Source organism: Molothrus ater, chromosome 3 (genome assembly GCF_012460135.2).
Source record: "Molothrus ater isolate BHLD 08-10-18 breed brown headed cowbird chromosome 3, BPBGC_Mater_1.1, whole genome shotgun sequence".
Classification (NCBI taxonomy): Eukaryota; Metazoa; Chordata; class Aves; order Passeriformes; family Icteridae; genus Molothrus; species Molothrus ater.
Window position 1 is genome coordinate 16,195,261 of NC_050480.2, and position 12,411 is coordinate 16,207,671.

At 39.3% G+C, this 12,411-nt stretch overlaps 1 protein-coding gene across 12 annotated transcripts in view; it reads right to left on the reverse strand.

The window, feature by feature from the left end:
- The window catches only part of EHBP1 (EH domain binding protein 1), a 205,539-nt gene that overhangs the window by 31,127 nt on the left and 162,001 nt on the right, over positions 1-12,411 (reverse strand). For 6 of the 12 annotated variants that reach the window (XM_036380064.2, XM_036380063.2, XM_036380060.2 and 3 more), the window contains 4 exons: positions 11,139-11,266; positions 8,345-8,486; positions 8,088-8,194; positions 5,305-5,428 (listed from right to left, as the gene is read on the reverse strand). In XM_036380064.2, coding sequence (XP_036235957.1) covers positions 5,305-5,428; positions 8,088-8,194; positions 8,345-8,486; positions 11,139-11,266 — 501 coding nt within the window. The remainder of the gene's footprint in view (positions 1-5,304; positions 5,429-8,087; positions 8,195-8,344; positions 8,487-11,138; positions 11,267-12,411) is intronic. The other 6 variants (XM_036380058.2, XM_036380062.2, XM_036380057.2 and 3 more) reach the window with 3 other exon arrangements.

The window sequence follows — 12,411 nt, forward strand, 5'->3', positions numbered from 1 at the left end:
GAAGGCATAACAAGTTTATTAAGTAAGCACCACCTCTGGAAGTATAATCCCCTCTGGCTTCTTCCATGGAGTTTATTGGTTCAGTTTTCCTAACCATGAGCATCATTAGGGCAATGCAGTAATTAAGAGTTGTTAGAAAGTGAATTCTCAAACTGCAGATTAGAAAATTAAACTATTTCCTGATTACATATTAATGGAGCACAACAATAGCAGTTGCCATAAGCTTGGAAGGCAACCAAGGGATAAATCTGTGTACTTAATTACCATAAACAATGGCTGCATAGAAATGAAGTTTTATGCACATTCCCTTCTGTAATATGTCTGATATCAGTACACACTTGACAATTCTTGTTCAATTATCTCTATTATTTAATGCGCTGTGAACGGCTCTGTGTAAATAAAATTAACCACCCCAATTACTTTGAATTCATCTAGGGACAACGTAATAAAAAATGTGAAGAATTCTGTATGCCTATTAATCTAAAACATTACAGAAGCTTTCACCAGATTTTCTTGTCTATATTTATTTTGTCTACATTTATTTTAGTGCACTGCTAATTCAATTACATTCACCATCAGTGGTCAATCAGCAGCAGCAGAGGGTTTTTTTAAAATTTCATTAATCCTTGTACAGTACCACAAACACACTCATCCATTAGTAAGGTACAGGATCTCACATTGAAAACACAAATATGCTTCTACTTGAATTTGGGAGCCTGAAGTTAATCAGAAAAACAATTAAAAACACTTCATACCCCGTGACCAGATAACAAAATATCTGATAGCTACAATTTTTTTTCAAATACTTGTTTATGCAATTAGTGAAGAAACAGTGACTGAAAAAGAGATAAATTTCAGATTAGAGATTTGTAAACCAGGATGCTTTGACTTTTATTTTAACTGTGCTATGTGATAATTCTGCATTTTAATTGGCATTTGGATATCAAGATGATGGACATCTTAAAATGCAATGATGGAAGAACTTGCAGTGGAGGAAGACCCTGCCAGAAGCTGAGACAAAACTATTTTACCCATAGCAGGTTAGGCACAACATGGATAAATACAATCCCAAGGAAAGCAAGATAATCCTACCTCTGTCATCATTTAGTTTCAAGCCATTATAACAGAGGAAGAAGAAAAATCAATGATATTAGATCATGATATTTATACTCAATCATTCAACTTATTCCTCTTGAATGTCTAGGCTGCCTTCTCTCAAAAGACTTGCACCCAGCAAGTTTTTTGTGGTGTTGTCCTTCATAGGGCGGATGTTGCAAAATCCTTCCGATAAACTCTTACCTATAACCTGACAGCAACAGCAAAGGTGCCATGAAGTTATTCCAGGGAGCTCAGGGCACTGAAGCACTGATTCCCCTCACAGCTTTGCAATGGAGCAGCTACCACACTGCACTGAACAAGGTGAGGTTACATTTTCATTATAAGTGCAGACTGAGGTCTGAGGTTATGCCACCACTGACATAAATTACTGCATATTAATAGAAGCGTGACTACTCAGATTCAAATGGAAATCAGCAACCCAAGAATTTTAATAACTTTTATGTTTTCACACATCTTAGGAAAGTGTTTCTAGTCAAATCATGAGCAGCTGGCACCGGAAATGCAAAGCTTCAGCCAGTTCCAAACTCTGTCGCCTAGCTGACGAACTTTGAAAGTATCAGCTTCCCTCTGGCCAAGGGCCAGAAACTTGTCTTCCCCGGCCAAAAAAGCTCCCTAGCAGAGCAGGAAAATGGCAATCCATGTGCAGACAAGGACCTGGGCTGTCTTCCTACAGCCCCACTTCCATTAGATGCCCTTCCCTTATGGAGGGCAGCAGCTCCAAAGGCAGAGGTGGAATGGATACTCTGCAATCCAGGCTGCATCCTAGGGAATGGACTGGAGAGCAGTTGTGTCAAGGACTCCTCTCTCCTTGTTCATGCCAGAACCTCCAGGTTCCCAGTAACTTCTCCCAGCTACCCACAGTCACTGTGTCCCTATCAAAGCCAGGGTGGCATTTTCAACCTTTTATTTGCAATCTTAAGTGCTAGAAACTTTCTCTAAAATGTGAAATATCTAACAAAGTCAAACAATGCCACAAGCTGGGATCTAACCAAGAACATATATTATTTATACTTAGAGTTGCTTCTCTTTTGGTGAAACCATAGGACTTCCACATTTACCAAAGCCTGCAGTGTCCAAGGGTTAGTCACTATACCTTTCTGGTCTTATCACTAGCCCATAGTAAGGAAATTCCCACCAAGACAGGTGGAACAGTAAAACAAATGTTTTGACAGGAAGAGGATACAATAATTGTTTTCTGTGAAATGAATGATACACAATAATGTTCAAGCTGCTGCCTGAAAAAATCTCTCCTGGCTAAGCAACAAAAAGGACTCTCGAACTCCTAAGGATGAAGAGATGCCAAGTGGCAAAGAGTCTCCCCACTGGAAAAAACACCCCCAGTTCTGTGCTGGAGAAGGATGAGAAGCAAGTGACAGTGCTTTCTTCCTAGTAGTCTTACTAAAGAACTAGGCCAAGCATAGTGAAGAAGGAAAAGATGGTCCAGTCCCCAGCAGACACAGCAGACACATACCATGCTCCACCTTCTTGAATTTAATTTCAAGGCAAATGACTTAGTCATGATGGCAGTCTCTCAGTTGTTAAATTTCTCTTGCATGGTCTCGGCATACATAGAAACAACGCTGAAAATCCCAGTACCAAATGTTCTCCCACACTGATGGGGATTATGACCCTGCAAACAGTTTATAGGATCATTCAGTGTAAGCCCTTCCTGACACAAATGTACAAACATGATACCCTGTTTCAACTGCTGAGAAATAAGGTCAACAGAAACCTTTACTTGCTTGAGCTTTTCCAGTATTACAACCCCAAACACTACAAAATCAAGAAAGAGATGTGATTTTAAAAGAGTGTTAATTATTAAACCAATTCATTTGTGGTTCTTGTCCTTCATGTTGAGTTTTCAGGATCTTTTTGCTACACATGCCCAAGTGTCTTCCTAAAGCCTGCATTTTCAGAAAACCCAAATATCAAAAGAATTTTCAGAACAACTCTGAGAGCGGGCAGCATTTAATATTTCTCATCTTTCTAGTGTGTACTAACACCTAAGGGAGTATTTGCAAAACCCCGAGATCATTATCATCAGCCCTTCCTGGCTTTTCTAGCTCCCATGCTGTGGTTACTTTCTTCCTTCAGACTTGGCTTTACAGACCATTTGGTGGCCCGTGCAGGCAGGCAGGTCATATGGTGTTGACGCATCATTTTTGTTTCCAGATCCCTCTCTCAGTCAGACACTGAGGCAAAGATGCCCAGACTGACAGAAGAAGCTGGGATGAAGACATGGGCACGAGCTCCTGATTTGTCTGCTTGAGGAATTACTCCCATTGAGAGGAATGGAAGACAACCAAGTGCCATCCTGACAAAGAGAGCCACTAATGAGATGAGATACAGCAGAACCTCTGAAGGCTCTCTGGTAAGATGGGAATCACAGTTAGAGAAGTTTAAGAATCCCTGCTTTCAAGGCTATAAAGTTAACTATAGGTTAAAAACTCCAGTTTTCACATATTTTCTCCTAAATTGCATTTTTTTTTAGCTGAGAACACAGGATGATTATAATTGACTTGTCAAATAAATTGCTTTAACTTAAATCCTGAAAATGTTAAAAGTAAAAATTTTATTATGGCTGCACCACTTATCCCCTTCTCCCCAGTCCAAGAAGTGATGGATAGTATCAGTATTCTAGTTACAAACCTCTAAACTACACTCTTACTCTCCAGCTGTGTGCTGGACTCCTATTTTATGCAGGACACTTAGAAAAAAAATTAACCTCACCATGGGTCTGATAGGAAGAATAAAGCAACTTCTGCCATACTTCAAAATACAAGAAATTAAAATCAGTAAGAAATCTCTTTTAAAATGGATGAAATGACATAAATAAAATAATAACATGCTTATTAGAGTTTTTAAAATCCCCAAGTGCTATGCTGATGACTCCATATGTATCTATAGGCAGTATCTGGAGTACGTGTAAGACTTGCGAAATATTGTACTGGCTCTTTTGTGCAGAACATACATTTCACAAATACAAAAAAGTACACAAGAAAGTGCAGGAAAATACACACACATTTTTTTCTAGCTACATAACTAAAGATCAAGATGCAACGCATTTGAAAAAGTGCTTCAAAAGACCATAATAGGTAAAAGTCCTAATTAACAAGCATCCACTCAGCATGGAAATAGTTTCTGATTTACATGTTTTTGTAAAATTAGTTTAAAAAATTAAAAAACTTCAGCACATGAGAAAGTAAATATGTTGAAAAAACCACCCTAATATTTGGAAACAAGTGGCAGGGTCATTTCAAAGTATTGAACTTTAATTGAAGTCAATTCATCTGTTTTACAAAATGCAACACTGGATTCAAATTTACTTTAAACCCATTATTTCAGTTAAAGACGGGCTTCAAGCTTATGACATCAAATACCCATATAACTCACAAAGACAATTTACCCACAAAGTAATCTGGATCAACTAACTTTTTTTCCCCTGGACAGGAAGAACATTTTTTGGATCTACAACACTATTTATTTTTGAAACACCAATGCACCTTTTGTTTCCAATTGATATGGTTTAACCTCTCCATCTCTGATGACCACCAGCACTTAATACCCATCTAAAGTTCATCATTGAAGTCACAACCATTATGTTTTTAACAAAAAAATTGTCCATATATTTTAGTCCTTTCAATGGCACCTTCAACACCAAGTATTACAGACTTTTAAAACCTATCCTCCTGAAAATAAACAAATAAAATAATTGTGGAGCATCAGTAACCAGATAGTATTCTTAAATTTCAGTGATCTAGTCAATGGAGCCTTCTTCTATGTACTGTGCTGTTTCATGCAGTACATGGCTTTAGCTGGCCAAATTTTTTTTTCCCACTGAATCAGTAGAACAGTGAAGATCTTACTTTTTTTCTTTTTTTTTTTCTTTTTTTTTTTTTTAAGCAGTGGCATATCAATGAGGCACAGATGTGTATTCCAACTCTGCATGGATGAGCACACTGTTCAATAGTGCTGGCTCACACGGTATCAGGGCAAGTTATCACTTCCCATGAAGGCACTCTTATCACCAGGGCCCAGAGAGGTGGCTGCAAATCGCAGCCTTTTTATTTTCAAGGCAGTTTTGCTGAACATTCAGGCTTCAAAGATTCACACTTCCAAAACTCTATAAGAGTTTGTGAACGCTCAATTTGCCAAAACTGTTTACAGTGTAATTGGGCACCGTACCTGTGTCCATGAGATAGCGAAGGCGCTTCTCCACCAGCGCGGCACGGGTGTCAATTTGCTTTTGCTCATTCTCTAGTGCTGCCAATTCTCCTACAACATACTGACTGGTGTCTTTGAACCCTTTCTGTTAAAGAGAACAAACAAGAAGAAAAAACATCACTTGTAAGTTGCATTTTTCCTTTCCACAAACACTTAGTAAGGCACTTACCTAAACAACCAAATATCATGCTCACTACCAAAAAGCTAACACATTTCATAAACTTTACAATTTTGCCAAATGTCCTCATTTGTTTATTAAAATATCCTGGTTTTTTCCTTAGGGAACATTTGATTTTCCAGTTTTTTACTAGCTGGCAGTTATTTTGAAATTCCTTTAATTTATTTCTAAGTGCTCAAAAGCTGCTGTAACAAAGTGCCATGAAAAGAAAGGTAATACAAATAAAGCACTATTTAATGTGCCATTTCTACTCCATTCAGGTCTGATTCAGTTTTAAAACATTAACTTTCAGGGCTAGAAAAACTAGCACAAGAGTGTCCAATGACAATTAAAAAGTGGGCTTTTAAGATTAAAACCAAACCCTGAACAAGATCTCTGGCTTGTTTAGCTCCTCTGAGCCAACTGTAGCACTGAGGGCCCCCACCCTGGGCCATCCTGCCCCTCTGGGTTTCCCTGACTGAAGCAACTGGCCTGCCCACAGGGTGATCTGCAAAACATCACTAATTAACTCCAACTCTTATCCTGGAAAGTGGTGACAAGGCCCTGGGCAGGCATTCAGGTGCACAGGGACCAACAGAGCTGTCCTGCCTCTGCACCAATCACACCTGGCCAGGAGGCAGCCAAGGGATGCCACGTTGATAAATCCTACCGAACCCTACCAAGAAAGCTGTGAGAACACTCTAACAAGCCAAGTCTGCCTCTTGTACCCTGTAACTCCTCAGCAATTCCCTGCACATGACCACACAGATCTCCAAGTGTTTCCAAAGCCATTTGCCTGTCTCATAGGAGCCCAAGCAAAGGCATTCAGTACCTCCAAGTTATTCTCATGTGGCCCAACAACTTTCACACAGTGTTGTGGCTGTACACAATGCTAAAATGTAATTCCTGAAGCATGTTTTTGCATAAGTTAAGAAAAACATGTTACTCTTTCCAAGTAACCTTCCCTGAACTTTTTCCTTCTATACCTGACCCAGAGCCTGGGTGAATGTTTTAAATAGGTTAAAAAAAATCCTGACAAAATTATTTCATGTTTCATCTACACCCTGTAAAGGAAGAAACAAAAATCACTGTCCTTTGTGAACAGAAAAATACATAGGCTTTTTTCATTTTGAGACTTATTTCCCTACTAGAGGCTAACTTGTTGCTGCATAAGGGTCTCAGATACTTTCACTGAACGCTTTCAGTTTTTTTTCTGTAAATGTGTCTGAAATAATCAATTCAGCTTCATATTCAGGCAGCAGGCATAATAAATACATCAGCATATTATTTCAAATAAAGACATGTTCAAAGTGAAAGTTAACAGCATGGATGAGCTCCCAGGACAGCAACGAGCACAGAACTTTGAATTTGGGATATCCAAATTTAAGGACATTAATCTGGTCCCTCTCTTCCTAGACAATAGCCAACAGTAGCATCTCTAATGGAAAACCTTTTTCAACCTGTTGTATAGCCAGAAAAACAGCAACAACAAAAACAAAACTCCCTCAGAGCAGACCCTGAAGAAAGAAAAAAATTCAGTCCGGGGAGTTGAAGTGATGTGCAATATATTGCCTTTCATCAACTATAATTAATTGAAAATAGTATGAAAACTTCCCTAATGTCAGCATGTATAATTGTTAACAATTGCTATTAGAAGATGAAAAGAAATGCTGTGTCAGGCTGTAATATCCCAAGAGTTCATGTGTATCATCTGCATATATAATGTGAACTCACTGTGCCAGACCTTTTCAGCTCTGCAAAAGTACTACTGGGCTAAAAATAACTCTGGCTCATAAAAAGTTCGATGTTTGGATGTAGATATGACAGCAGTACAAAATTGCTACTCAGCTCCAGATTGCCTCAGCAAAAATGACAAATGTGTTCAGATAAACTGTGGAGACCAACAAACAACCACCCTCAAAGGCTGTGTTGCGTTTCAGACAAAAAAAATTCAGGTTAAAACTTGGTCCTTCCTGCTTCTGTCCCGCAGCTGTCCATCAAAACGTGCTTTCTCCCTGCGGTCTATCAAATATTTCCCTCACAAATCAATTTTACACATGATCAGCCCATACCCCTACTGAGCTGAACCTCCCCGTTAATTAAGTGAAGAAATTACCATATATATTATATTAATGCAAACATCATTCAGCTAGTAATTCACGGCTGATCTGGATAATGGAAAGGTTGAACACCCATTAACCCAAGCCAACAAAATGGGTTGGCTGAGAAATTCTAGCAGGTCTCATGTGACTCTTCCCTCTAACTGCAGCTCTGCGGTATCTGCTATTGTAATAATTAAAATCCTCCCGGTAGATCAATACTGGAATCTCTTTATGGGAAGTGCCCTGATGGAAATGTCTCAAGGAAGCTGGGGCTGTGGAACTCTGAAAAATTCATTTTTTTTATCTGACAATTATCACCACACTGCAGACTAATTCAACAGTGCACCCCTCTCACTCTGCTTTGAATGCACTGGAGATTGACATCTAAAAAACCCTAACATCTCATTTTAACAAATAAAGGCACTATTTCCACATACAGTTTGGAATTATCAGCAATCATGAAACCAGACAAAAAATTAATATACATTAAGCACTTCATCTTCTGATGGCTTCCTCTGAGTCTCAGCTATCGCAGCCTTCTCCTCATTTCCTCTCTTTGTATCTTCCTGTATTGATCTCTGCCTTTTCATCTCTTGAAAAAAGGGAAAAGACATGTAAAATTATTATAAAGCTTGATATTTATGTATTGAAATGTGGACTTACATTATCAGGTTTTCATATATTTATTGTTAAATATTATTAAATCATAAGATGGGAAAACAGGTTTTATATTTTCTCCTACCTGGTCTGCTCTCCACGTATTGACTGAAAGACTGGAGCTGAGTTTTCCTGACAGTCGAGTCCTTGCTGAACACAACGGGATTTCTAAACCGTTCTGCCGCTTTTTGTGATCGCTCAGCACGATGTTCCTCTGTTCCATTCTGCTGGGAAAAAACCAGACACACAACAGTTTCTTTTGTTTACAAGCGGGAAGACATTAATTTGAAAGGTACGTTTTTGTGAGGGGACAGGACACGCTTTTACAAAGTGGATTTCACAACTTGGGCCATGGTTTACATTGGATGGAAGTCTCAGCTGCAGAGAAAAAAAGTAGAAGAGCGATTAACTTTTCCTTTTTTTTTTTTTTTTTTTGTTCAATATGTGGTGGCAACGACTGGCTTTTTGCTCTGTGGGCACCCTCCTGCAGAACTCTCTACTTCTTTACCAAGCAGACCTCTTCATTGTGACCAGCATTTGCCAGCGATGCCCATTTTAAACAAAAACTCGCTCCTTTGCACCTTTGCTGTGCCAAGCCCTGCGTGTGCTGCTGCCAAGTCGCAGCGTCTCTGCCCCCGAACACGATCTGTATCATTTTAAAGCGTGTTGCCTTTAGCCTCTCTCCCTGCCTGGTACAGAAATCTGTTGTTTTCTGTAGTCCCATAGACTTGTATGACAAGAAGAACTAGTTTCTAATTTTATGCCCATTGAGATAAACCACTAATGCTGGATGAAGTCTAAAAGGTAGGATTATAATGCTACCCCACTGAACTGCATTTCATCAGCTATAACTTTCCAAAGCCAGATTTGTAAGTAAGCCCTTTACAGCTAAGGAAACTACAATTATCTTTTCCAGGGCTTCCTATGTTAATACTGGTAACAAATTCAAATGATTCTATCAACACAAAATATCCCAGAAGACTGAACCACTGTGGTGTGTGGAAGCTGCAGATACCGAGGTGCTGTGTACCAAACAAATATTTCATTTTATACCTAATCTTTTATTATTTTTATTAAGTGTTTTGAAAGTAAATAGGGAAAGGCTAAGATGCATGACTAATAGCTAAGCCTGCTGAATGCTGAAACTGGTTATCAAAAGCTACCAAGACTTTGCCCTTCCTCTGCATTGAGACAATCGGTAATGAGGGAGTTCTCCAACGGCCTATTCTCTCGCCTCAAGGAGGCCGGGGATACACAATCCCCAAGGGAAGGTAACAGTTTATCCTTTTCCACAAACACAGAATGCCTCATTTAGAAACCTGTAAACTGCATTTTATTAAAAAACAAATCCACCTCAATGCCAAGAGCTCCATGAGAACAGATGGACACCATATATTCCTTATAACGCCGCCTTTCAACTCTTCCTTAGAAAAGACACATGCAGAGATAAACTGTTAAGTTGCACCTTTTTGTGGGAGAACCTTAAAAAAATCAACTCCTTCACAAATGCTTTTTGTAGAGAAATACAATTTTTTGTCAGGTTAGATGATAGCAAATTACCCTAAGAGGCAGCCTGTGTGTCATTTCACAGAATTAAGGCTTAAACAAGTAATGCTTATACCTCTGGATGACTTTTCAGCTGCACTAGTCAGGTGGTTATAAGATTTTGGTTAAATAAAAGGTGGCTTCTTGTTATTAGTATAATAACCATCTGACAGCCTAAACTAGAGTCTTTACCAAAATAAACAAACATGGCTAATTTTTTAGGCCTGGCAACATGCTAAAATATCAGTGTGATTAGCTAGTAAATCCCATTTTAAGAAACCTTTTTATGACTGCGGACTTCTGCCACTTTACAAATGTATTCCTCTAAGCCCACTAATTCAGTTAGCCTTTTCAATCCATTGTATTATTCTTGGGCCAGCTTCATTTTGCATTAAATCCACTGCAGAAAGCTAAATTGAACGCAAAAATCAGACTTGATCCAGGCTTCCTTTTGTTCAAAGATAGAGACCGAAAGTCCTCTGCTGCTGCCACACACTTTCATCACCAATTTATAGGAACCGACAGTGTAAGGGAAAAGCAATGAAAGTCATTGTTTTGGGACTTCAAAGCATCTCTGTATCTGGGGAAGGAAATCCTTTCAGTCAGCAGTGCTCCCCCCACAGACTGCAGGTGGGTGAAAAGTTATACCCAACTGGAAGTGCCCCAGAGCCATAGGGATATTAATGACATACAGGGACTATTTTTAAAAAATAGAATAGCGAGAACAAAAGGGGTCTAATTAAGAAAATGAAATGGAAAATTGATTGGTGGGCACTTTATGCAGAAGTGGTGAACATTAAGAATAGGCAAAGTGCCCATATACACCACATACTCATGTCTGTTTTTCTCAGAAGCACTCATCGAGCACCCAAAGTATGTTAGCCTTTAAATTGTACCACAGCTTAATTTTAATGTAGGAAAAACAGAGGGCCAGGACTGGGAGGGAAGCAAATCTCTGAGAGTCCAACCCCACTCCCATTCAGGTCAGGTAGTCCAGCTGCTGATTGCACCAGCAGCAGGATGGAGCCTGTGCTGCATTTCTGATATCAGTAACAACCTGAGCAGCAGAATTGAGAGAGCTTCTTACAGCTGTTAGTGTTCTGCCAATGACAAGTATCAAGATTAGGGAAAAAAAAAAAAAAAAAAAAAGAAAATGTGCTGATCAATCAACAGGAAAAAACCCAGTGCATTGCATACCTAACTGCACTGCCATGAAGATTTTCTGTGTTTCTGATTCTGAAAGATTTGGTAAGAAATTATTTTCCTCCTCCCAAAATACAAACCCTCAATCATAACACACAGGTACCAAAACAAAAGCATTAAGCAAAACTTACCTTAATGTCTTGCTCTGAGCTATCTGTTACAGTTTTCTGAGCAGCACTGGAGAGTGAATTTGCCACCTGTGGCTGAGCTTCTAGGAGCTTCTTCAGCTTCAAATCCACCAACTTACTGTTTTGTTCTGCTAAATATGCAAATACCACATACAACAGAGTGAGATGCATTTCAATGCAAACTCGCTACAACAATGTAGCAATTTAAAGGTAGATTTAATTCACTTTGCTATCATTTTGAACTTAAAAAAAATAGAAGGAGTTGTTTTTGTGATTGGGATTGGTGCAGGTTTGTGTAACATACATAGATTTTTTTTCTTGGGAAACATACATGACACTTAGCTGAACAAGTAAACATGCTTGCAGACAGCAGATGAAAAACACAGAAAGTAGATAATGTTTAAAGTTACTCCCAATGGGTACATACCTATACTTTGGTATAAAAACATGCTTTAAAAGCCATTTATTTAAAGATGAAAATTTATCATATAATTTACATATTGATAACCCCTCAACTTTATTAACTACTAGTTCATCCTTCTCGGCACAGCTTCTCATAAAATTTCAGTATCAAAAAAGACTACTTTCCAGTAATAATTTACTATGATTCATAGAATATGTTAAAACTAGGAGTCATAAAATGCTTCAGAACTGCGTCAAAGGGACAGACTCGAAGTCTGCTGAAGCCCTCAAATTTTTTAATCAATTTTAGCAACTTGGATCAGAGCCCAAATGAATAGCAGTTGAGAACTTTACCTCCCACTGATACTCATTCTGTATGTCAATGTTGTGAATGGCTGTGTGAATTTGTAACACACCTACACATGGAGTTACCTACACACACACACGTAAGGAGGAGGAAGTGCTAACAGCAAGCTGCAGCACAGACTGTGGAGCTGCCCCTGGGCAGGGAAGCAGAGGAACACTGGCACAGAAGCCCCCAGACACACCCTCTACATGCAGCCCCATGGGAGAAATCACCCCTGCACTGCAGCCAGCAGAGCATCACCTGCTCATGGGATGCACTAACACCTGGGCCTTGGGTCACAGGCAGAGGAAAGAGCAGGTCTGTGTTTTCCCACGTGCACAACCTGAGTTTTTCACTGCAGGGTGGTGACTTCTAGCTGGTGTGGAAAGTGGAGTCATGACTGTTTAGCCACACATCTCCTTCCAAGGTTTGGAGCACTCCAATGCATATTAGCCAAAACATTTTTGGCATGTGGGCAGTCAAATGCTGCCTGTCTCCAGCAGCAATGGGCTGGGCTGGATTATGAAA